Source organism: Cryptomeria japonica, chromosome 6, assembly GCF_030272615.1.
Source record: "Cryptomeria japonica chromosome 6, Sugi_1.0, whole genome shotgun sequence".
NCBI lineage: Eukaryota > Viridiplantae > Streptophyta > Pinopsida > Cupressales > Cupressaceae > Cryptomeria > Cryptomeria japonica.
The window spans coordinates 620,584,868-620,611,719 of NC_081410.1; the positions used below are offsets into that span (position 1 = coordinate 620,584,868).

General features: G+C 36.6%; 1 protein-coding gene across 1 annotated transcript; it reads right to left on the reverse strand.

Annotated features, from left to right (window-relative positions):
- Positions 1-24,539: 24,539 nt before the first annotated feature.
- Positions 24,540-25,517, reverse strand: LOC131043650 (transcription termination factor MTERF4, chloroplastic). Its single transcript, XM_057976884.2, has one exon. The coding sequence runs from the start codon at positions 25,515-25,517 to the stop codon at positions 24,540-24,542; it is 978 nt and encodes a 325-aa protein (XP_057832867.2).
- Between the last annotated feature and the right edge of the window lie 1,335 nt (positions 25,518-26,852).

Below are 26,852 nucleotides of genomic sequence, written 5' to 3' on the forward strand. Positions count from 1 at the left end.
GGTATCTATAGCCTGGATGGAGTTATTCACATGTTCCCAAATCCAAGTATTTTGCTATTTTTTTCGATTATTTTTGCTTTTCTTTTCCTTAATTTTTTCTTTTCTTGCTCATTATTCTATTTTTGACCTTTTTGGTTTTGACTTTCTTTTGCTCGCATATTTTCACATGTTGGCTTGTAAGCAATGAATATCACATGGGTTAGATAAGTACAGTGGCGCTAAAGCATAATTTTAGATTTTTCAGTAGCCACGTCTTCACCTAAAAAACCACAATGACTTAGAGCAATTGATTAAGTGTGTGAGATATAGTAATCAAAAGATGTCGGTATCAAGTCAAAGTGATTCTCTTCCAAGTCGAATATAAATCCTAACCAAAAGATAATAGTAAAGAAGAACAACCTCGAATTCCAAAGCATTTCATGAATAGGTATCTAGGAAATGGACCGAACATAAGATTGAGAATGTGCAAGCGTGTGAAATGCTTATTTTTAAAAATGAAGATTCCTACTTAGGACACCTAAGCAAGACATATGTCAGAACTTATTAGCAAGAAAGTTGTATTTATTTGCCCCAATATGGTGAAAGGACTCAAGCATCTTGTTCTCTGGATGGTACCCTTGATAGATGTGCTACCTTGGATCATGGCTATTAAAAGAATTCTCAAAAACGTTGGTAGGGTGATGGTAAAGGGAAATGAAATGGATGATAGGATGGAATGGGAAAATGATTCATGAAAAGGATTGGATTTGAGGGATGGAAGGATGGAAAAATAGGTGTTGGATAAGGGATAGGATGTTGGAAGATTTGAGCAAGGATGGATGGAAATATTTTCAAGATCAACACTGGCACACACCTTGAGAAGTGGTGGAGTGACAGAGGACAAGTGGATCTTGGATTTTGAGATTTTGAGGGAGGTGGATGTGGATTTCGTGACATAAGTATCTAGAATGGATGAAGGAAATGATGGAGGAATATATTTGAAAGGTGGGAGATGTGTAGATAGACGATTGAAGAAAGCTTCTGGAACAAGTCTGGATGCCAATTTTACTTTTTCTTTTCTTTTTGGTTCCTTGGAACACATTGCTTCTATGAGCAATTTAGGAATCCACATATTTTTTGTTTTTTGTTTTTGCTTAATGGGCCTTTGTGGCTTTTTGGATATTGACTTTTTATTTTGGATCATTTTTTGTTTTTGTTTTTACATATCTTTTAAATGGGACATGTTGATCTTTTGATGGATATGGATTTTATGCTTGGCATCCAAATTGCTTCCAAAGGGAATGGGATTCATGAATGAATATGAATGATGCAGAGGTAGTTTGGATGGGTTGATACAGGTAGATAGTTGGAAGGTGCTCAAAGATGTGTGCCCTTGTTGATCTTGACTTATGATAAGGTAATTGGATTGTGAGCTTGGGGTCATATGGATAGTGGATGGAGGGTTGTACAGTCCTAAGACGGAAGGGGAGGAAGGCTTTGATTTTGGGATAAAAGGACCCAAAGTGGATTTGAAGGATGAAGGGAGATGTTTATGTTGGAATTTGGAAGAAGGGATGTGGGATTTAACAAGATCACCAAAGTTTTGAGAGTGAGTTGTGTAGCCAAGGCCATGATAATTGAGATTTTCTTTGATATGAAGGGGTTCTAATATACCTTGTTCATGTAGGCCTAACCCTTTGCCTTGATAATGCATTTTTTGACAAATATTTTTAGCAATGGGCTACATGTTTCTTTTCAAACAAGATGTGAGTCCATTTTGAGGAGGATATGGTATGGAAGGAATAATAGGATCATGAAGTAGATCGACTCAAATGAAAGTGGAGGAACCCATTTGATACGTAGGGGATTCATGAACAACTTGGGTAGATGCAATGGGATCTTGTGGAAGATTGGGACCATGAGGGGGATAAGAAGGGATAATGGGATCTGCGGGTGGATATGAAGGATTATGACATGGAGGTGAAGGGAAAATCTTATCTTGACTTGGAATAAGATCATTGGTATTTGCATTTTTCTCCTGATTTTGAATTGGATCGTTGGAGGGGATGGAAGGGATATCACGATCTTGCTTAGGAGGTGGGTGCTAAATGGGGCTTGGAAGGACACTTTTCTCTTGAGAAGGAAGGGAATCATCTTGGATGGAATAAAAAGGGATGAAGGGATCATCATAAGACTCTTGAGAGATGGGATCTTGGTCAAAAATTGGATGGAATGGAAGGGTTTGTCCTTGATCTTGATTTATTACAGGACTTGTTTTTCTATACTTTAGATTATCCTCTTGACATGAGGTAGGAGTTTGGATAGGTACAAGGGATTTTTGAATGGATTCAATGTTTTGGAATGATGGTACTAGATCTGAGATAGGATTCTCAAAAGTAGGTTTGCTTGGGAATGAAGCATATGGAGGCATTGGATCTAGGATTTTTGAATTGTATAAAGGATTAGTATGAAGAAATGGATTAGCTTGGATTTCTATTTTGGATATCCCTTGAAAGGTTTCATCAATGGATGCATTGTTTGATGGATATGGTAAGGATTGATCATGGGATGGAAAAATGGTGGGAGATTTTAGGGATACTTGAGAGTCAACTTCTTTATGAGAGGATAAACCATTGCTAGACACTAGCATATTATTTTGATCTTGCTTGGAAAGCTTCTGTGAGAATGTTTAGAGGAGAATGTGAATTGTTTTGAGGATTTGATATGGTTGGGTTTCGATTTTGGGTTTGGTTGTAATGAAGTTGGTTTTTGTTATGGCCTTGATTGCATGAGTTTTGACTTGGGACTTGGTTGAAGTTTGTATTTATTGGTTGAAGTTGATTTGTCATGTTTGTTTGTGAGAAGGGTGTTGGTACATGGGGTTGTTGGTAGAATGGATTTGTGAATTGTAAATCTTGTGGTTGGGATTGGAGTAGTGAAAATGAGGAGGTTTTGGCTTTGCTACTTTGAATGTTCATCATTTGTTGTTGTAACTTGTAGACCTGTTGCACCAAGATTTCTATGGGTGATGATAGAATAGGGATGGAAGGGATAAATTCTTTGCCTTCCCTACAAAATGCATAGCACCATTCAATGATGTTTGTTCAATTGGTTTTGGATTAAGATCAAGGATGTTTAAGATCAGGATGGTGACACTTTGGATGTGACCTTGATAGTTGGTTTTAACATATTGTTTTGATTTTTGGGATTTTGGATGATAATGCAACTAAAATGCACCTATGTAATTGGATTTTTTTTGGGGGGGGGCGGGGGGGGGGGGATTTAAGATGAGTCTAAAAAGAGGAACCGGATGCACTTATAGAATCCAAGAGCTTGATTAATCACAAAGTTTTAAAATGATTCAGATCCTAGTTGACAGATTATGACTGACCCTATAAAGCACTAGTTTTAACATTAGGACTAGATGGATGCGACACAGATTTGGGACAAATGTGAAAGAGATTGTGGATAAATGTGAAGTTTTGAATTCCCTATGGAGTTTGAAAATGTTTGATCTATTTCAAGGAATTTTGGTCAAACTGTGATAATCAGACAGTCATAAAACAATACAAACAATATGGCCTTAGATTTTTGGAAACTTTGAAAATTAGAGTTGTACAAAGGGCCCTAGTTGGCCCGAATTTGGACTAACTCTACTAGTCTAAAACATCAAAGATTTTTCAGAAACGCTTTAAAAACAAGCACACAACCTACTTAGGATACAAAGGAAACCATCTAGTGGGGCCCTTGCGATAGAATACCACAAGCAAAACAAACAGATAGAGATACTGGTGACATTGGCTCCCCTCCACGACATGGAAATACTAAATCTCTTACCTCGAAGATCCAGATATATTGTAACTGGGGGATTCTTATCTCATTTTGAAGGGTACATGAGGGGTATCTATGGCGTATGATCCACACTCCCTGAACCACCAAATGTAGGGATTTTTGGCCTCTAAGAACAAACGTTTTTAGTCAAAATGTGGGGTCACAAGCACTTTGCATGCACCAAGCCAATCGTACTCGGGATATGAAATCCCTCTCATATTGACAAGAATGACAAGAGCTAATATCGGTAAGCTATGACTTTTGTTGCACCCTTTTTTATATAACGAACCGGATTAAGTACCGCTAGGGTCATTTCCTCTCACTTGCATAAATGCTTCGGGAGGCAGACCCTCTAATGGGTAAACAAAAAAATGGGCAAGTGCCCCAGACACGGTGAATAGTGGTTAGTTTTATTGCACCAATTGAAGAGTTTTTTATTCTAAAAAATCACAAACAATCATCTAAAATACCCCTACAAACATAAAATGTCAGTAGTTTTCAATTTCTTGTCTTCAACTGATCATGTGCTCTAGACTTTCCCACCACATGCTGGAAATATGACATTAGTAACATAAAAAAAATAGAGACTAAATTTGCATGTAGAAATAGGAACTTTTTTTTTACAATTGAATGTGAAACATAGATATGACAAACGCGGAAAAATACTCAGACAAATGCGAAAAAGAGTGTTAACAAATGTGGAATAGAATGTTAATAAAAGAGAAATGAACTGTTAACAAATGTCAAATACTATGTTAACAAATGTGAAATGAATTGTTAACACATGCAAAATACTATGTTAACAAATGAGAAATTGAATGTTAACAAATGCAGAATCAACTGTTAGCATATGCAAAATACTACGTTAATAAATGTGAAATATAATGTTAACAAATGCGAAATGAATTGTTAACAAATGCGAAATGATCTGTTAACACATGCAAATTACTATGTTAACAAATGCAAAATAGAATGTTAACAAATGCAAAATGAACTGTTAATACATGCAAAATGAGTTGATAACGCATGCAAAATATTGGAACCAGTTGCAAAAATCCAGACCTGTACCTGCAAAAACACGAAAAATTAAAAGAAATCAATATCCTATTAGTTTCAAGTTGGGTTCAACATTAATAGTACGAGGAAAATTCATCGAATTAATTGTGCTAATTAGAATTAAGGGAAACCATGAAGCCCTATCTAATTAACTAAGAATTTTGTAACATCAATGAAAGTATGCATTGAGAACAACAAGGTAACAAATGAAATTCAATTAAAACCCCTTGTTGCATAGATGCATGTCGCTTCCATTATCCTTCTCATTCTTGTGAGGTGTTGGCTCTAAGAGTTGCGTTGTTAACAGGTGCAATATGACAACAAGAATTCAAAGATCGTGGTTGTCAAAAAAGAAGGAATTGATGCTAAATCTATAGATTTTGGAAGGAAGATTCCAATAGCTGAGATAGATCTGAAGTTTGATTTGATCAATGGTTGAGATTGATTGAGACATAATTCATTGGAGATGATTACGATGAGAACAGGCTGCATGTCTGAATTGATTGGGAGTTGAACTCATTTGATTGATAGTCAGACTCATTTCATTGATTCGTTAACTAACTTGATTGACTAATTAACTGATTTGATTGAAGAGATGACTAAATTGATTGATTTGTTCGAAAAAGGTGATTGGAGAGTTAACTGAATTAACTGACCAATTGACTAGATTGATTGATTAGTCAAAAAAGATGATTGAGAGTTAGACTTGGAGTTAGTGACATGATTTTAGCATGCTCTGTAGGAAATTAGCATGGAATTCAAATTAGTTTGAATTTGATTTTTAAAAACTTGAGATGAAATAAAATTGAAATTGAAATTAATGAGATATTAGATGGAATTTGAATTTGGAAAAATTTGAATTATTTGAAAAATGGAGGGAAATAAAATTAATTTAATTTGGAGGAAACAAATTAGATAATTAAATAATTTAAAGAAATTATTTAATTATGGAAAATTAGAAATTGAAATTTAATTAAATAATAAATATTAAATATTATTTAATTAAGATAAATAATCAAGATTAATTAAATAATAAAATTATCTAATTAATTTAGTTGGGAGTGATCAATTGATTTATATGATTAGGATGGAAATATAATAGTTCATTTATGATGAGAATGTTGGCATATGTGCAAGAGTATGATGACATGATGATATTGTATGTTGTCATTGATGTCAATATGCTGAGAAGTGAACCAGTATATTGAAGTTAAGCAACTGGCAAAGAGAACCTGTATGGTTGTGTAAATCGGTATATGTGCAATAAGTGAAGCGGTATACTTGTCCAAGTGAAGCGGTATAATGTTGTGAACCGGAACCGGTATGTCGGAACAAGAACCGGTACATAAAATGTGGTAGGACTACCGGTTGGTAGTCTTAGCTTCAGGGTTTCCAGTTGAAGTGTTCCAAGCTTGTGTCATTCAACCGATGACATTGTGTGATGAGTTAGCATTGTAATGGAGATCAAATCGTGTTGCCACGTCAGCCTCGTGCACGTGAAGGATCTTGCATGAAGGAGATTGATCCTATCTACCTCGGGAATGTGCGTAGTCTCTGCAAATGGTGGAGAATGCGTGATGGATTATCACCTCTAAGAAGCGGTGAAGAACGAACGATGGAGAATGTCTTGAGATCTGTTCAAGACCGTTGTATTCAAATGCAAAGTGCTCAATGGTCAGGATTGAACCGATCAATTGCTTAATCTAAGTGTTTAGGGTTTAGGGTTTATGTTGCCAACCTATCTGTGTTCTATAAGGTCGATGTTGTGTTTCGTGTTGAGGTTGTTGGCAAATGTTGTGTGTGTATCAAAGTGCAGAGATATGTGATTCTTGCCAGACCAGATAAGAGGATTGATACCTGCATAGTCTGTGTGCAGAAGGAAGGAACTAAAGCGGATCTGCATTGGCATTGAGTGCTATTACCAGATCATTGTAATACATATTGATCTTTAACTACTTCAACAGTTGGAAAATCCCTTAACCGGGTAGCTTTAACCAGCTTGCTATAAATCCTTTAACAGGGTGACTCAAATCCATTGAGTTCATAAAATCCTCTAACAAGGTAACCTCTAACAGGGTTTAACCCTTAACCGGGTATTCTAGCCATCCCTTAACCGGGTGATCCCTAACAGGATTGGTTTCTGACAGAACCTGTTGTAACAGTCTTTAACTGGACTAGGCTCCTAACAAAGTGGACTTCTAAAGAGTTCAAAAACAGCTTGTGGGTATTCATCCCCACCGTGGTTTTTCCCAGTTGGGTTTCCATGTGAAAAATATGTGTGTCATGTGTGATGCCTCTTTCATGTGATGCTTTGTTATTTTCTGTCAAGCGGTGAATCATGTTATGCTAGTAAATTATTGTATCTCTGATGATAGATTATCTGTTTATGCACAAGGGTAAAGTGGAAATGAGGGAGTAGGTTGTATGGGAAGCTAAGTGTTGTCAGTTTATGTCCTTCCCAGTAGCATTGTGTTTAACCGGTAGTAGTCTGGTTTTGACCGGTGTTAGTGATTGCCAGTCAAGTTCACTGTTTGCAGTCAAACCGGTTAGGGAAAAGGGATTGTGACTGTATTGATTCACCCCCCCTCCTCTCAGTACCGGTTTGGTACTCACCGTTCATCATTGAGTTATCAGAGAAATGATGAAATATTAATTTAGAAGAATAGAGTTAGATTAATCAAATAATTAAGGAATTATTTAATTAATATGGAAGAATAATAAACGATGTTAGTAATAGGACATTTTTTAGTCTACACCTAGTATTATTCAAGTAAAAGGTGGCAGTCGGTGTCATCTTTGTCATCACCATTCTAAATAACATCTAAGTTCCTATTATGTTGCTCCTCACTATGCGACATTGCTAGCTTACTTATTGGGGACTCATTGCCATTCATAATGGTACAATTTTAAGTGTAATCATACTCAGTTAGAAACATAATAATCTATTCTCGTCTTCACACTTAAGGGGCAAGAATAGTTTTCAATCATTCCTTCTTTCTAAGGATTCACTTTTTCCATTGTTGAGTTGCATCTTTTATATCTAGATGTCCTTTCTTGCATAGAATTATCCTCCAGGAAACTACATATGCATCCCTTGGTTTGGACTTATTCTATTTTTGAAAGAGTATGTCTTTTATGAATAATCCCTCCTTAGTGTATGTGTGCAATTCTTACTAAGAATCCACTATTTCCTAGTGATAGGGAAGGTATGCATTCTTATTCTCCTTCCCCTTTTTCAAAAATGTCATCTTTAATAAAGATATCTTGTATTTTTGGAGGTAGATATCTTTGGATAAAGATCTCTTCCTCCTTGCATTCTTGAAAAGGATCCCTTTACATTTGTTGCAAGATATCTCTTCTTTGCCATAAGAGTTATGCTTATTTAGCCTTGAATTGCATGAACATTGTTGCTTAAAAGACATCTCCTTGATGATAAAGGCATGTATTCTTATTCCCTATTCTTTCCACCTTAAGATATCAACATGGGACTATGTTGACATCTTAAGTGGGGGCATATATGTGGCCTTCTTATTCAATTTTGCAGATTTCCTTACAAACAATGCTTTGCTTGGTTATCCTTTTGCATCATATTTTAGGATGAGTTGACTAGAACTCTCCTTTTTAAATCATATTTTAGGACAAGTTGACTAGGACTCTCCTTTTTCAAATTGCATCATATTTTAGGACGAATCGATTAGGACTCTCTTTTTATTTGCATCATATTTTAGGATGAGTCGACTAGGACTCTCCTTTTTCAACTTGCACCAAATTTTAGGATGGGTTGACTAGCATAACACAAGTTGCTAGACCTTTCAACTATCTTTTCCTTTTTCATGGATCACCTAGCATAGCACGATTTGTTAGCTCGTGGAATCCATGTTCCTTCTTTCTCTCGCATAAACCCATATTGTAACACACTTTACTAAAGTTGGATCATGGTTTCCTCTCCTTTCAATTGATATATATGTCTTTGTTCTTTCTATAAGTCAACTTATGCTCTTGCAATAACATACCAAGAACGATATTAGCGGTTGAAGTATTTTGACATCAAGGTCTCTTCAACTAGTTGACTTGAAACTTGTGTTTTTAGTACTAATGTTGTTTGCTTTTGTGTATACTTGAAGCTTATTTGCATGGATTGATAAAATCCTATGCTTACGGGCTTAATCACCCCTCAAATTTAGTGTTCTCCTATTCCTAGCTTGTCTTACTCTTAGATGCTCTCTCTTCATTTCTACTTTACCAAGAGTGTGATTGTAAGATCATACTCCGCTAAAGTGGGAGCTAAATGTAGTGTCATTAATTGTACACCTTTAATTATGGTGTCCAATTTCACACTCTCCTAGCATTCATTTTAGTATTTCTCATTCCTCTATGCATTATAGAACCTTTATTGATTTAATATTTAATTCAATATTAAAGGTGTGCCATTTATCTTTTATTCCACTTTAATATAGCATCACACTCTTATTTTCTAGGTGTGCCCTTTATCTTTTATTCTCCTAATTTATCATATATCCTACCCCATTTTAAATGTCAAGACATGTTTCCCTCACCTAAACATTATATATTGTCGCACAAACTTAATTTCAACATTAGAACCCTATTATCTCACATTCCTAAAAGGGGTTGAAATTGTTGAGATCAAATTACTAAATGCCTCACAATCCCATACTTTTTGCCCAAAATTTCAAGAGGATACTAAGGCGGTCCTATCCTATTCAAATATGGCTCCATGTAAAAATATGATAATTCTAAGTCGGCCTAAAAGCGATTTTATTACGAAATCTCTACATAAGGCATCTCTCTCAATTCATTTCATCGTATTATTGTTGAATCCCACCATTATGCTATCATTCCACTTCAAGAGCAAATCATATTCAAGGAGCAACATACTACATGAAAGCATCTTCATTTATGTTTCAATTATGATTTCATGATAAATTTTATGTTATTTATCATTCTATTGCATCAACACATGGATGACTTATCCTAAGGACATTGCTTCATCAATTGAAGGTAAAATCAATTCAATCAATCATTTAAATTCAAGCATTTCCAATTCAATTCAAGGGTTAATTCCAAACTCGAGGTTTGACTTAGGCAAACCCCTATCCACAACACAATTTCCCTTATTTTTGTGTTTAGGTGATAGATCTAGGAGTTGCAAACAAAGGATTGGGAAAAGGAGACAAAGGGAATAGACTTGGCTTTTTGCAGAGGACCAGGGTTCTCCAGGAGGATCAAGTCGCCCAAAGCCTCTCGGTCCTGTGCGTCCATGTCTTGGCTTTGGTTAAAAGTTCCCCTCCGCATCTTGGTCTCATGTTTGCATCTAAGGCTTCATATCTAATCTAAGATTTCCTGTATATGCTAATTATTGTCATCTAGCCCTAGCATCCAAATTACATCCTTTCAATTGCATTTTCAATACAATCAAAACATTCAACCCTCTTCCTAATGGACTTGAGGTTGAATCTATTGAGTTCATTCTCCTTTTAATGTATTGCGTGTGAAATAGGTTTAATTCCTTGATTACATAGCTAAACTTGTGAACTCGTATTTTCAACCATTATAGGGTGTATTGGAGTTGTCTCGTGTCTCTCAATCCTATGGTCCTTACAAAACCTATAGTGTTTTGTCAAACAAAATTCGTTGTCATTGCCAGTTCTCAAACAGTTGTCCTTCTACTATAGTCATCTATGAAAGAGACAAAATATACAGATCTAGATATCAAAGAGACATTAACAGGACCAAACACATTTGAATGCAAAAAACTTATGAGAACTAGAATAATAAGAATTATGTTGTTTACCATGATAGTCCTAAAAATGATTGTGCAAACAATTTTCACGCCTTAGTCAAAATTTTGGTCATTATGGAGTAATTTTGTCCTCTTTCCTAGGTTCAAAGTTTAGGGTTTTAGGGTTTTATGCATTTTGATAATATTTTATCAAAAGACCCTAAGCTTGTTATATTTCGGTGTTACCTTTTTCCACTTAAAGCCAAGGGTTGGTTACCATTGGCGACGCCATTCTTTTTCCTAAGCATTAGGTTGCGTTCGGTCGGTCCTTTTATTGTTTTTCCTAAGTTGCACGTATAACCACCCTAGGCGGATCCCGTTTGATATTTTATGCTAGTGCCTAAATTTTCCTAAGTCTAAAATCTTATGTATTTTGTCGGTGACTTCAGGTTAAAGCGTAAACAGATCCTATGGTTCGCGTAGCCTCGCAATTGAAAGTGCAAGGAAGATAAGGACCGCAACATCACGAGATGATGCCACGTGCCCTTAGCGGAGAAGGGTGAGCTAGTGGTTTGACTTTCAAATCTCTCATGTTGTCGGTTCCTAGCAGGTAAAATCCAAGCTATTAAAGGTGCATGTTTTTGCACATGGTAAAATTGAACGATGATGTTTTAATACCGATCCAAGAAGTGCTCGAGAGTTAGCGGTCATTGTTAAGTGATCGCCATAACCTACAGGTAAAGTGTGAACAGATTAGACGACCCTCATAACCCCGTGAAAGAAGATGCAAGAGGGTTAAGGACCCCGACATCACAAGATGATGCCACGTGTCCAAAGCGGAGCAAGAAAGGCCGATGGTGGGGTCACTGAAAGTGGAGAAGTAAGAGGTGAGTTGGATATGCCACATCATGCTAAGGGTGGACCTGCTTGCCACATGTGATGGTCAATTTCAGATTGACTAAAGATGATCGCACAATGTACCATTTTTAAAGATGATTCGCGGTTCAGTTTTAGACTTATTTCAAATGCAAGTTAGAGCCGTTATTTCACTCGCGAGAGCAATAATGGTGGATGAGACAGTGGCGCTTCATTCAGATGATAATAAAAGCACTCTCAAAGCTATTTTCAATTCATAAAGATTCATAGCGATTTAGAGGACATCCCCAGAGCTAAAGAAGATTGAGATGGTTTCTTGCAGCGCAAGATTGCCATTGCCCTGGTTTTTACAAAGTAGTAAGTTGTTAAAATACCCCTTCTTTGTTCCCTAAATAATTGAAGTGTGAATTGTGTGGGTAATTATAAGTGTGAATTGTGTGGGTAATTATAAGGGTAATTTGATAAGAATTCGCATATTTCTGTGCTGCTCTTGAGGTTTTTGTGTCGAATCCTAGTTTATTTTTCCTTTTGTGGTTAAGTGGTAGAAACCCTAGTCTTGTAAGATGGCTCCCTCACGAAAACATTCAGAGCAGACTAAATATTTGAAGAGAAGTATTTTTCATGATTTTCTCGATCAATTAAAGCCCTTGACAAATGATAAGTACCAAGGGCAGAAATTTGTTCATGATAAAACCCTAAGAGAAGGGTTGACTGATAAAGCATATCATTTGGCGGATGCTAGGGTACAAATGACTGGAATAGATATGTTCAAATTATGGTATGGACAAAGGAATTTACAATCCCCATTCTATAGTGTTTGGTAGTATGACTTGGGTAAATTAGTGGTGTCGAATGTATTCATGGATGTTGACCTGCTCAAGACTATTACAAATAGATGTGACCCTGTTTCGAGGGTTATAAGGGGAAATGAGGGAGAAATTCTGCTGACAATCAGGAGAGAGGAATTCCATGAGATTTTTGACTTATATGAACCATCTGCCAGCCTGGTATAAATATATTTAAATGAATTGAAGGCAAAGTATTATAGAATGAAAGGCTTCATTAGAACTTGCTTTCTTCCAATTCATTTGGCAAAAGCAGGATAGACAACATATTTCATTGGCCCTAGTTCAGAGGAGCCTTTTCCCATTGGTGCTTTTGCTCCCTATTTTTCAGGCTACCTTTTTCTCTCTATGTCAGGTTTTGGGTTTCAATCCAATAACAATTATACCACCTTATTTCATGCACATGTCTATGCAAATTCAACATCCAGATTATACAATGATTTTTTACTTCACCCCCTACCTTGAAGAGAAGATTCATGAGGGGTTGCAGGATGTTAAGAATGAAGTGTCTGGCACTCATTTCTACTGGTATTCCTTGCTCATGCACATGTTCTTGTATCAAAATGCAGATTATTTTGGAGGCACTATGAGCCTCAGAAGAACAATTGACAATAATGAGATTCCAGTGCAGCTTTGGAGCACAGACATGTCTTGGGACAGGCAGGAGGCTAGTTTTATAAAGTTTGATAATAACTTTGCTTCTTGGTTAAGGTAAAGATTGATAGTGAACCCGCCAAGGATTCCCATGAAATTGCATGATTTTGTAAGGCCTAAGGAAAGATTTCCACTCCTGAAGATTGAGCACAACTGGGGGATTTCATCCCTTATCATGTTAGCATTGTTATCAGAATTTGTGGTTTCTCGGGTCAGACACATGCATTACCATTTAATGTTCCTTTGAGAATGGGTTTTGCTGAAGTAATGTGGCAGATAGGGTGCATCCACAATAAAGAATTAAAGGGAAGAAGCAAATGAGCAATTTTCCTTGATTATACTATCATCCCATATTTTATGATTTTGAAAGGAAGATATGAGCATTTTGACAAATTCTTTGCACTATATCATTTAGGGGAAAGCACGGCTAGACACTGTGACTCGGAGGGGTTTTACAACATTTTTAGGGCAAAAATAAAAGAAGGCCTATTGCCTCATGAGCACAAATTTCTTGAGGATATAATTAGAAATGAGTTTGATTTCATGACTCGGGATTGGAGGAAAGAGAAATGGATAGCTTTCAGGAAGTTATGGGCTATAATTCAGAAAATGGATCCAAGCTACGATCCAACAAAAGATTTCACTCCATTTTGTGCTAAAGTCGATTTTGTTATGAACAATTTAGATGAACTAATTCTTGCATTGAAGGAGAAGAAGGTCAAACTTGAAGAGGTTCATGGCCAACAAGTTGAAAGAAGATATTTACAACGTCCAACACCCATCACAGTGGAGGAATCAGTTTTGATTCATCAAAAGAGGATGCAACAGTCAGGCTCATGACCTCTTCTACCTCAAAGAATAGATGACCTGATAGAAGAGAGACCTGTTTTTGAGCCTTCTCAAAAGAGAGCAAGAGAAGAAACAAGTGGTGAAGAAGAGAGCGGCAATGACAATGGAGAATTGGTGAGGAGAAAAGGTAAAAGGATAATGAAGACAGAGCCTTCCCCAAAGGTGCAAGGTTAAACCTTTTAAAGGAATCAAGATCATTGATCTTGAAGATTCAGATAGAAGTCCTTCACCACCACATCTGCCCTATTCATCTTTAAGGTAGGATGAAGAACAAACAGAGGAAGATAATTTAATAGTGACAACTGTAGAGATGCAGATTGGCATTCCTCTTGTGCCTCCTAGTTTGGAGCTAGACCTTACCCCTTTGGATATTCAGGGTATAGCTTTCAGGGATGCAAGGAAGGAGGCATGTGACAAATTCCTTGAGGATGATGCTTTTGTGAGAAGCCTGACTTTTCTACAATTAGTGTGGAAAATGAAAATAGAAGAATTTAAGAAGAGAAGTGTCGAGAGAAAAGCTTAGAGGCCAAACAGGTTTGAACATGAAAATCGGGAAGAAGTTAAAAATGAGATGATAGAAGAATTTAGAAAAATTACTATAGAAGAGGGCAAGATGATTGTAAATCAAGCTGGAGTCCTGATTTTACCAGAGTGGGATATAGTCAATGTAGTGGCCTTTGATGCAATTAGGAAATCAAAGGACCAAAAATTAGGTTCAGAGGAAGAAGCAAGGCTAGCATTAAAAGGATCGGATTTTGTAGATGATTATGCAACCTTGGCAATATGGCCCTTAGAGGAAGGACCTAGAAAGCCTAATGTTGGTGACATAAATCCCAACTTAAGGGGAGGCCTGTTGGTATTATGGATGTGTTGCATTAGTTTTGTCATTGATGTCAACACCTATCAACACTTGTCAACACTTATCAGCACTAGAGATCTTTGGTTACGTTCACCGACATGTTCAGTGACTTGTGCACAGTCACTGGTATTTGGTTCACCGATAGGTTATATTGTTCACTGGCACTGAGGATGATCTGTTATCATCTGGAGATTACTTGGTTATGTCGAAGACATGGTTTGGACACTTGGTTTTGGTGATTTGGTTATTGGCCTAATTGAGCTTGCATATTTGTTGTTACCGGCAAATAGGTCTAGGTTATGGACCGACAAGCGTTATCTATTCCAGATCAGCACGACACATTATGGAGATGATTTATTGATTGGTTATTATTGTAAATGCATTGAGCCGACATGATGCATCACATATTGATTCATTTGTAATATTCTTAGTGAGCCGACCTACACATTTGGTCTTAGGTTTTGGTATATATGTAAGATCTCATTTATGAGATTATGTAGAAGGTGTGGAAAAGGATTGTAATAAGGTATATGCGAATATAAGCAGAGCTAGACACGTAGACATCATTTGAAGATTCAAGGAAGGTATGAAGAAGACAATTAGAGCTTAACTGGTATTGAATCCAGCATATGAAGATGCTATTTTGAGCAGTACATTATCATTGGATAACCATCCAATTGTAGTCAGTGTGACTCTCATTTTGTGATTGAGCAGTGAGCTCTAGGCAGTTGGTCTTTCTGCATGTGCAGACCCCATTTGTATACACATACTATCTGCAGTAGTATCATCTGATTGTGGGTAAGGTTTCCCACTGTGGTTTTTCCTCTTATAGGGTTTCCACGTACAAATATTTGGGTTGTGTTGTGGATGTTATTTGTCTTTCTATTTCATGCATTAAACTTTACCGGTACTGTTATTAACTGTTAAACTATCAACCGACATTAAGTTTGGTTTATCGGTATTATGCATTAAATTTGGTTAAGTTATATTTGGGTTGAAATTAATAGACAACTAATTCACCCCCCCTCAATTGCCTCCAGGTCCTAACAAGGCCTTATTGTAAAGAGAGCATCTGACACATCAAGTGAGGAGGCTACAAAGTTGAATGTTGATGTTGCCAAATTGGCTCATGAAACTTCAAAGAGAGAAGTCTTGGAAAAGGCAAAGCTAATGAGAAAAATTGACAAGCTTTTCAAGTATTACAATGAAGTTCAACAGAGGCATGTAGAGTTGCAAACGAGAGTGCAACTCCTTGAGCAAGGATAGATAAGAGTCTCCTCTTCTGCATTTACAGGGACATCAACGCCATCAGCATCCAGGTCATCACCTGTTACCCATGAAGAAGAAGCAGTTCAACCTGACATCAATGTTGATGTCCCCAATATATCATTGGTGCCATATGATGATGACGAGCCCGAAGCCACTAGATCTACTGATCCAACTCAATCTCAGCTCTTGGAGAAGATTATTGAATTAGAAAATAAGTTGAAGGAATCAGAAGATCAGTCATCCTGGCAACAAAAGGAGATAGTTAGCTCAGTGCTAACTCATTTAAATGAAAAGGTTGATAGTAGACTTAACAATATTCATGCCTTGTATTCTTTATTGTTTAATACTATTCAAAAATTTGATGATGATACAGAGATAGTGGTTCCCTTGTTCACAAAATGGTTGCAAAGGGGAAACGAACTTAGAATAATGTCTATGACTTCCAAGTATCATGTTGAGAGGCCACCTGCACTCCAACCAACTTATTTGTTGGTAAAATCAATGCAGGAGGCCCAAATTTTGCCAAAAAATATAGAAAGAATGATAAGGGAGCTGATGAAAAATTTCAGTGAGTTGAGTGAAACTCTTTTGCTAGATATTGAGGATGAAGATAGGGCAGTCAAGCCTCTACAATTTTGGAAAGAGGAGGCATAGAGAGTCATCACTACCCAGGTAGAGTTAATATGTGAAGGGTTGAACATGGATATGCTGGAGGATGGCATGGACAAAATAATTGCCACGGGGTCATTTTTTGAATCTTTTGAAAGAGAGGCAAATTAAGTAGTCGTTAAATACACTCCATACAGAGCTAAAGTTGATGAAGTCATGAGTTATGAATGACCCTCTGATGAAGAGTACAATGGGTGGGGTAGGATATGTCTGAATGATGAATAAGGGTTGTAAACAATTTGATATAACCATTTTTGTCTTCTAGTGGCAGATATCTTTTTGAACCGGAACAACATCAATGCTGGTAAAATACATCATGAATTTTAGAGAAGCGGCCGCAGATTTTGATATTGGTTATAACTTTCCTAAGGATGGAATATTGTTGTAACAAACTTCAGGCATGTTTAATCATCTTGATGACGTGTCTATTGGCTTGAAGCTTGTTTGCTCCCTTGTTTTCTATAAAAGGGAAATCATGGCCATTAGAAAGGGCTCAAAAATCTTTGAATAAGGTCTCTTTGTGTAGGTCAAGTCGACAGGATTAGGTTCTAGTTTTGAGAAGTCATGAGAAAATAGCAGAGAATTGTAATGTCGTTTTGCAGAGAAGAATATAAGATAGTGATCAGTTTCAGATTTCAATTGGGTTATCTTGTAAAAGAAATATAGTCTATCATTTGAGAAGCTAGGCAACTTTGGAATTAATACAGATATAATTTCAAATCCTTACTCTCCTGTGTATGATTTTATTTTCTTTTGGGTAAATGGAATCAAAGGTTTCATTTGTTCGTTGCATTGTTATGGTGTATGTAGTCTTTCATTTCATGCTTTAATCCAATGCTTTAATCCAAGGGGTTAATTAAAATGCTTGAATGCGATCACAGAGGGATACAATTTGTACTAGGATTTGACAAGTAGTTCGGGTAAGAAATTGCAAATGAAAGGATATTGTAATGCAGTATGTTTTAAGATCTAATCAGCTATCAGATAAATTTCTATCAAGTCTCAGTAATATTTTAAAAATTCAGATCCCAATGGAATAAGGCACTGTTATGGGCTAGTAGGTGTCATTAGTTTATCAATTTCTCGTCAGTTTCACTTATGGTTTATCATAAATCCTTAAAATCAAGACATATTTCCAAGATTTTCATGTATGTCTGAGTTGTCCTACTATCTCATGCTCCAAATAAGGTTGAGGATCACTGAAGAATTTGCCATTCTTGAGCATTATCCCTGTTGTTGAGCCAATATATGAGATTATCTGCTTTGTTTTTAGCATAATTCGTGAATGTGGCGCAAAGATCACAAATTTGCTAAGGGATTACCCTCCCAAGTCTTGTAGAGCCCAAATTGTAGAAGGATTTGCAAATCCTTGTCGCAGTTGGTCCAAGTCTGAAGAGTATTGATAGTTGGAAGTGGCTTTCCATAGGTATTTTGAGGAATCAACTTGGTCTTTGCCTTGTCGCAATGTAAACCCGTTTTCGGGCACCAACATACCATAAACACAATATTCGCAAAAGTCGAACTTGAGATTACAATCATCAAGGCCTTCAACAAGGCTCTTATTTTTTAGGGCCCTAAGACCTTCTCACCAATGTCATTGAGTCCTTGGTGCCATAACATTATCTTCTCAACTGGAAGCTTCATCTCCGAAGCATTTGCACCCTTAGGTATCTAGAAAGCACGATGATCAGATATAGAAACAATGGTCTTCTTTTCTACTTGATTTGATGGTGAGGATGGAGAATCCAAAGCCCTTTTCTTGGACTTCACAAAAGCACAATTGCATTGTATCGTGCATGCATCTAACTTAAACAAGGTGCCAATCCAAACACCCTTAGCAACCACCATAGAGCCTCTTGTCATCTTGCGTCCACTACTCAAGAAAGCAACCTACACACCCACATGACTCAACTTGTTAACTGAAAGTATGTTCTATGCCAAACCAGGGATATGTAGGATACAATCAATCCCCTTCACTCTGCCATTAGGGAATCGAATCTTAACTCTTCCACGACCAACAACCTTCGGGTGAGAGACATCACCCAAATACACCTTCCCACCATGTGGAAAGAGGCATGCAAATCTATCAACCACACATCTTCCAATGCATGTGTCGCCAAGACTGCGACAAAAGCATCTACTTTTGCGAGGATTTTTCAAAGTCAGAATAAAAAAAATCCTTTTTAGCTTTCTTTTTCTTCTCCTCCTTGCACTCTTTTCAGAAATGATTGGATTTGTCTTAGTTCTAACATTTGCTTTTACCGAAAGACTTAGATCTCCCTGAAAACTTGGATTTACCCTTCTTGTCCTTCTTGACTTTCTCCATTGTTCTACCACGAGCAACCCTCCTTAGGCATTTCAAAAGATTTCCTTCACATCTCTTCAAATAGCAGCAAATAAACCACATCCTCCATCTTGAAAATGGTTGTTGTGCTTCCAATGGCCATCACAAGGTGATCCCACGAGTTCGACAAAGACATAACAAAAGCATGCATTTTTCTTGATCATCAATCTTGACACCAACAAAATTCAACTGAGCAACCACCATATTAAACACATTTATGTGATCAACAATGAATCCTCCTTCCTCCATTCTCAAAGAATATAACTTATTTTTTAGGAATAACTTATTCACCAAGGATTTCCCTTTATAAATATCACCAAACTTTTTCCAAAACATAGATGTTGTCTTCTCCTCATGAACATTCCAGAACATAGAGTCAACCAAAAAAAGTCTTATTAGACCCTAAAGCTTTTCGATGCATTGTATCCCAAACATCTTGGGTTGTACTCTGAGGTTTCATCAAAGAAACTATAGTCCATAGATCTCTATCCACAAGCATGTCCTCCATTTTGAGTTTCCACAACTCAAAATTGCTGCCATTAAACTTCTCCATCTTTATTATGATGGATGTGCTTGTCGTATCAATGCTGTAACAAGGTTATGAAAACTTCCTCTATAAAACTCCCATTGAAACTAAATCAACACAAAAAACCTATCAACTCATCAACAATAACAAAGTTGGCCAGGCTCTGATACCAATTGAAAGGAAGCCAAGTGTGGAATAAACACTCCCAAATGCTAAATCTAATAGGAGAGATGATGCAGAAATTTCATACAAACCTTTAATTCTTACAGAATAGATAAACATATGTAAAATCAGATTTTAAAAAAATAACTCAACACCAGATGTACGTGGGAAAACCCTTTTGGAAAAAAACCCACACTCCAAAAGCCAAAGTCAATTGTATTATCAACAACAACCAATATTTACAATGCAAAACTTAGAGCCGGTGCTCTTCAAGAGTATATACAACAATAGAGAATTCTAGACAATATTTGACACATAAAAGCTTCTTAGAAGATATCCAACCTATCATACAAAATACACTAAAACGCCACATGTTTATAGAGCTCAACACAAGTGAAAAGCACCCATGGTTTTCAAAACCAACTCCAATTTTAAAGAGATATGTGGTGTCATAAACAACTTGTTAAACCCATGGCATGTTGCACATAGCAACTTCTAAAGCAACAATGCATAACTCATCTAAAATGATCACCTTGCCATATGCAACACCTACCTCACACTTGTCAAAAGTGAACTCCGCCATAAATACCAATTACTAAATAATAACTCTCCATGACTCTTCCACTAAACTAATAACTGTGATAGTAAATATAAGAAATTCGTCATAGTTCCAACATAACAACTTATGACACTAACCCCCTCTTTTTAGGACTTCCAAAATGGATGTAATAAATAAATAAATAAAATAAAATAAACATACTTGATTCTAAGATTAAGACACCTTAACCCTGACAAATGTTGGGTTTGAGCCATCACTTGTTTGTAGTTGAGTTGCTCACACTTGCTGAGCTTGATCCTATCTGAATTAGTTGTAGTTATGGTTGTTTAAGAATCACTCAATGGCAAGTCTGACTAGCTGAGTCATAAGTGCTTGCAGTCCAATCCATCCTTGTGTTAAACCAAACTATTATGACTTTGAGTACATAATGCCCCAAACCAAGTAAAATTTTAATATATTGTACTTTAATTCATTTTTCATTTTTTTTTTAGCAAAAGTAATGAAAGAAAATATTATTTTTAATAATCATTATGATTCAATTTTAAATCTAAAAACATTAAAATTTAACATAAAATCCCAAGGAGGTGTTTGGATTCTTGTGGGAGGTATTTTTGCATTATGAAGTTATTTGTGGTGGTTATTACAGATCATTTTGAGCTGTGAAGAGAACATGCGACACTTTAACAACAGAAAATTGTGGGAGTTTATGCAAATTCAAATTGTATTCTTCCCTACCAAATGGGTGTGGGGCTTAAGTTGATGCATTTTCTAAATATTCTTTACTAAAGACTTTCATTGGATCAGTTTGCCAATTTATCTACTCAAAATTCCATTGCATGAACTTTTGATTTGAAGTCTTTTCATGTGGATGAAAATGCATAGGAGAATACAACTTGTGGACAAAAAACCATGGATTGCTAGGGTCAAAGGGAGAAATCCCTTTGATTTTGAAAAGCATTTTCACTCAGGAAGCACACTAGAGCTTCTTAGTTTTGTGTCCTGGTTTCCGAGAGTGTTGTAGGAGTTTGCTGCTGTAGGTGAAGTTATTTCTAGCACATGAGATCAATTATTCTGCTGTAGCTAGCTTTCTTTTGTGTTATTTGGATGAAATCTGACAATATATTGTTAAACTCAATAATGTATAGATCACTTGATTTTGTGTTGAAGTGTTTGAGTTCTTCGCAGTTTGTATGTGCTGTTGTGCCTGTTGCAGATGTTAAGGTAGTTGTAGTGACAGTCCATTAGATGGTCATTTCTGTATTTTGTTAATGTATTTTCGTTTGCAAATAATCCAGATAAATACAGCACGGTTTTGGAGTTTTCCATATAGTTTTGATGATTTTTACAAATTTGGTGAAATATATTTTTTTCAGATGTTTTAATGATTTTTACAAGCTTGGTGAAATCAATTTTAAAAATTATTTCAATCCGATATTACTTTTGGAAATTAATCATTGGCATATTTTTGGCATATTGAAATTACTCATTGGCATATTATAGAGTACTTGTGAGCATCTAGTGTTAATTCATGAAAATGATGGTACAAGTGGCCTTGGGTTGGGAAATGAGATTGCTGATCCAAGGTTGGGACTCAGTTGCCCACCATGAATGTGACTCGAGTGTTGGCAAGGGGAAGCATGGAAAACTGTTTTAATTCACTGATACAAGAATTCTTAAGTTATTCATAATATAATGAATGTGGCGACTTGTTTGAAATTTTCTTGCCATTCCCTTAGAAATGATCTCCCAGAAAAGCCATCCCATAAAGAGTCACGTTGCCCCCGTCCTAGGAACACATAGGTCTTATGCCTTTCTCTTAAATATTAAAAATCCTCTTAAACGTGTAGTACTCTTATTTTCTTGTGTTGTTTCTCATATTCATTTTCTTGGTAATGATTAGCTTGATAATTACAGAGATAACACAAACCCATTTCTTGTGTTGTTTCTCATATTCATTTTCTTGGTATGATTAGTTTGATGATGGATCATAGAGTATGATCCAAAACGTCAAGCAAAAACATTTACACAGTTGATTTCTGAAACTATGTATATTAACACTGTAAACTGCAAAATCATATATCTACAACAAACCCGTTTGATTTGTGTCATCCCATAATTAGTCTGCATCCCTACTGGCATTAGCTCTCAGATCGCCCATAATCTGTTTGCCTTTCTCAAAATATTCCTCTTGACCACGCACCATTGTTTTTGCCAAAAACTACCAATTCCAATCTTACATACTTCTAATTTCCAACCAAAAGTTCATATTGAAAGCCAATCATAAAGCAATGTTCGCAAAGAGACAGTCATGCAAATTTATTATTTGTGGCCCTTTCCTTTCCCCGTAGACCTCTCAAACTCTGCCTTAGGTATTCCAGTATATAATTTGTTGAAAACATTCAAACTCACAAATTCTTAGTTTTTAAGTTATTAAGGTTCTCATCTCTTTATTATTTTATCACATCTTGTCTTGGTTCTTTGTTACCTTTTTTGAAGTTCGTGCTACCCTTTTCCATCCATTTTTTTAATTTGTCTTGGTTTACATTTCATCCATTTTTTTCTTATGGCCCTCTCATCTTGATGATGGATCATAGAATGTAATCCGAAACATTGGTGCAAACAAAATTACACAGTAAAATCCAAAAGCAAACCAATTCTAATTCTTAGTTTTCATTAAATCTATCTTTGGCTTCAAATCTCCCTGTTTACTATTACGTGTTATCCTTCGTGCAAGAGTTCCAAACCTTCTTTTTCTGCTCAATAAAAATCTAACCATCAGGTATGCAAAATTCTCTTTTCTGGCCCCAGGTGTATTCCTCTCCTTTGCTGTAGCGCTCAATCACTACAGTCTAAACTTAATGTTGATTCTCCTGTATGATTAACTAACTTTGTCCCTGTAAGTAGGACTGTCTGGTGACCCCTCACAGCCCCACCCTCTCTACTCATGTGTCGTGTCTTTATGATACAGGTCTTGACATCCATGCTTTGTAGGCTTTCGTGCCATATTTAAATTATGTACTATCTGCTAACTGAAAATGAAGATAGAGAGCTGTGAAAACGAATACTAAAACAAAAAGCAAATTAAAATTAATTTAGTTGATCATCTAAGGGGTTGCTAGATTATTCTTCTTTTTTTCATTTGTGCTTGATTGACTATTGTGCCATAGTCGCTGCGGGACTAAGGCTGATAACTTTTCCAAATCACAGTTAGAAAACATCTAAACAACCTGGACCTGTGGCATAAGACTCTAGGCCAAAAATCAACTGCTAGTATTAGATAGCCTGTATTTGAGGGTTAGCCTGCTTTAGCAATTTCATAAGTATATAATGTGAATGCCATTTTCACTGCTCATATCAAACTATATATACCATGGTCTAGGCCCTCTGTATGTTGTGTTGATAGGTCTTTTCTTTTGGTTTAAAAGATAATTAGATACAAAGTACAAGTCATGGAGTATAAACCGTAGGTAAAGTCATGTTACCTAAATATGCATAGACCTATTTTTCCATAACATAACTCAAAATAGCTTTATACAGTATGGAAAAGCTCAAAATGGCTTTACACGGTCCTGGATGAACACTTACAGAGCCAAACATAATATAAAACTGACGAGAGAAATATCATGAGAGCATCTGAACAGTATAGTCATACAGGGTAGTAGAAAAGAAGAATGTACAGACTCACAATAAGAATTGGTAAACACTCATCTCTGAGGGCTGGCAAATCATATATGTTATGGTGCTCACTTCGTAGAAACTTTTCACAAAACCGCAGACCTGAATATCTTCTTTTTTCCTTTCTTTCTTTCTTCTTTTTTTTTTTGGGGGGGGGGGCCGCGGCCTTTAAAAACCTATTCGCATAAGCTCACTTAGGTTCTCTCCAATTCGGTACATCAAACCCAAAGCTACGGAGATGGCAAATTTTGGAAAACTGTTTCCTGAAGCTTACCAATGTGTAGTTGTTACATAATTCCCGGTCCACCTATTAAATGTCTTGTCCTGACATTGATTCGGAATCCAAGTATAATGATACAATTTCTAAACAGAATTTCAGTTGCTATTAGATTTCAGGCTACATCTCAAACAAGATGACTACCAATTACAAACTTACTTAAGAAATCTAACATTGGGTGTGTTTACCTGGCTTGAAGATTAATTACACACAAAAGCCCGTAGCAGTCATTTTTCTCGAAAGACAGCACATTTATATAAGCTACCATCCTGTTCCCCCACAGGGAGAAGTAAATCCAGCAGAACTGACGCCATGCCATAGTTTTATCGCTTCGTCATTTAAATAAGAGCGTGGCACTTCTTGAACCCATTAGACTTTACTCGAGAACTCTGAAACGTTAGCCAAAGCCATTTCATAAATTGGATACAATGCCGGACGCCTGTTTAAAACATCGCTAAGAAACTTCTTCTCCGGCATGAACAAAATAACATGAAGCGACAAGCCCTTACGATACTTTCGCCCATACATGGACGTCAACGATCGCCAAACTAGAAACCGAGGTCTAATAACCCTATTCAAATTCATTGTTAAAAATTTTGGGTACTTCACCACAGAATTGGCAGGAAGCTCCATCGTATTGACTATGAAATCCATCACTTCACTAACCTTCTCCACCCTAAAACCAAGGGTTTTAGGACAAACTCTTAGCAACTCAAACGCTTTCTCCTCCGAGAGTCCGCACAGTTGAAGATTTTGCATTTTAGCTTCTAGTGTTTTCATGGGGTAAGTAACCACAGAGACCAAAACATACTGGTACATTTTGCTTCCTTTGTCGATATCAATCTTGTGAAAAAAATCAACCTTATCCGGCGCCAAAGAAGAGTACTGCAGAAGGCTCGGCCGCGAGCTTATTAACTTCGCAAGCTCCCAGTCGCTAAAACCAAATCCCTCCCAAAAAGCAAGAGAGGGTTTCAGGGTTTTTTTCGCATCGTAAGTCAGAACTATAGGGCTTTTCCGCACGACTTTGACGAACAAATCCTGCGACTGAAACAAGTTTTGCAGAATCACCATTCTGGGAAGAAGATCTTGCTCCAGTGTGCTGGTCAATATACGGGGTCTGCTGGTCAAAATATTGGCCAAGTCCTCCCCCTGAATGCCCCACTCTTTGAAAAACTGAAACTTGGGTTCCAGTAGTCTGCTCACCCTGGTAGTCAGATGTGTGGGCACGCTTATCATTAGTTTGGCGATCTGGTCTTCCTTGAACCCATTTTTGCTCAGCATTTCGACGAATCGCTCAACCTGATCGAGGGTTCGGAGCCTCTGCAGCCACGGAGCACGTTTGCACATCGATTTAATGTTGATGGAAGAGAGATTAAACTTGCTGGTAGCGAAGTCTGCAAAGGGGTTTTGCAGATGGCTACTGATGGAGCTTTCGTTCTCATTCCCGGTCTCTCCATGTGTAGAGAGATTTCTCTGAAGAACGGAAGGAAGATTTTGGAAAAGAGGATTCACAAGCCACCTGCGTCTAGCAAGTAAGCGAGCGTGGAGTCTGGTTATCATGAGTTCTGCTTTGATATTCTATTGCAGGCAGAGCAGTAGAGCCTCTGTTGAGCGATCAAATGAAGCGAGGTTTTGCTTTCTCTCTTTCCTTCTCCATTTCAAATGAAAGTTAGGGTTTTGCTTTCTCTCTTTCCTTCGCCTCCATTTCAAATGAAAGTTAGGGTTGTGCTTTTAAGGGTATTGATGGTCCATACAAAATAATATTTCGTATAGTTTTTAAAATTCGTAAAACATAATGGGTTTTTGTGAAATTTTCAGTAGCTGAATTTTCATGATCTGCATAAATCCGCAAAATACAACAGATTTCCGTAAAATTTTCAGTAGCTAAATCTTCATGGTCTGCATCCCCATTGTTGTAAAACCACAAAAAATTGAACGAAAAAACAATTTGATCTGCAGACCCGAAAGTTTTTTTACAATGTCATTGTGTGTGAAGATTAGTCGTTGGCGCCAATATGAAGTCCCTTGTGCAAATCCTCCTTATCAAGAAAGTGGGCATTTTCCTAGTTAGCCAAGTCCTTTTGAAAAGTTACTCACATTAATTCCAACCTCATCTCTTATGATGTTAGAGTATTACACTCAACAAGACTGATCCCTAGTGAGCTCATTAAGAACCTTTCAACTTCACTAGTAGACCAAGGGTCCATTGACTAGTCTATGCCTCTTTTTGTCACCGTTATATTCAAAAAATTTGGTGTATTAAAGAATGTTGTTATTAAAATATTTAAGCAAGTTAAAACTTTCATCAATTTTAATGATGGGAATTCTTATATGATTGAAGTTGTCGCCTTGCCTTTTTCTTAATGTGTTTTCAAATCGTATATCATTGTCAAAAACCTCATCTTATCGATCAAAGATCGAAGTATCATTAGCACATATAAAATTAATTGTATTGTGGGGCTTGTACTTTGTCAAAATGGGTCATTCCATCAACATTAAAATTAAGGAGCATAGCACCCACATCAAACACAAACATATCACAAAATTTATACCTCAATTGATTGGAGTCTATGCAAGTCAGAATCAAAGAAGATAACATTTACAAAATAAAACTCGAAGAAGCTATTCTAGAAACCACCCTTCAAATGTCAATTGAAAAAAAAAGAGTGGAGTTTAAATATT

Excerpts from the sequence above, each read along its gene's own strand:
- LOC131043650 (XM_057976884.2), bottom strand. The coding sequence starts at position 25,517 with ATGTGCAAACGTGCTCCGTGGCTGCAGAGGCTCCGAACCCTCGATCAG.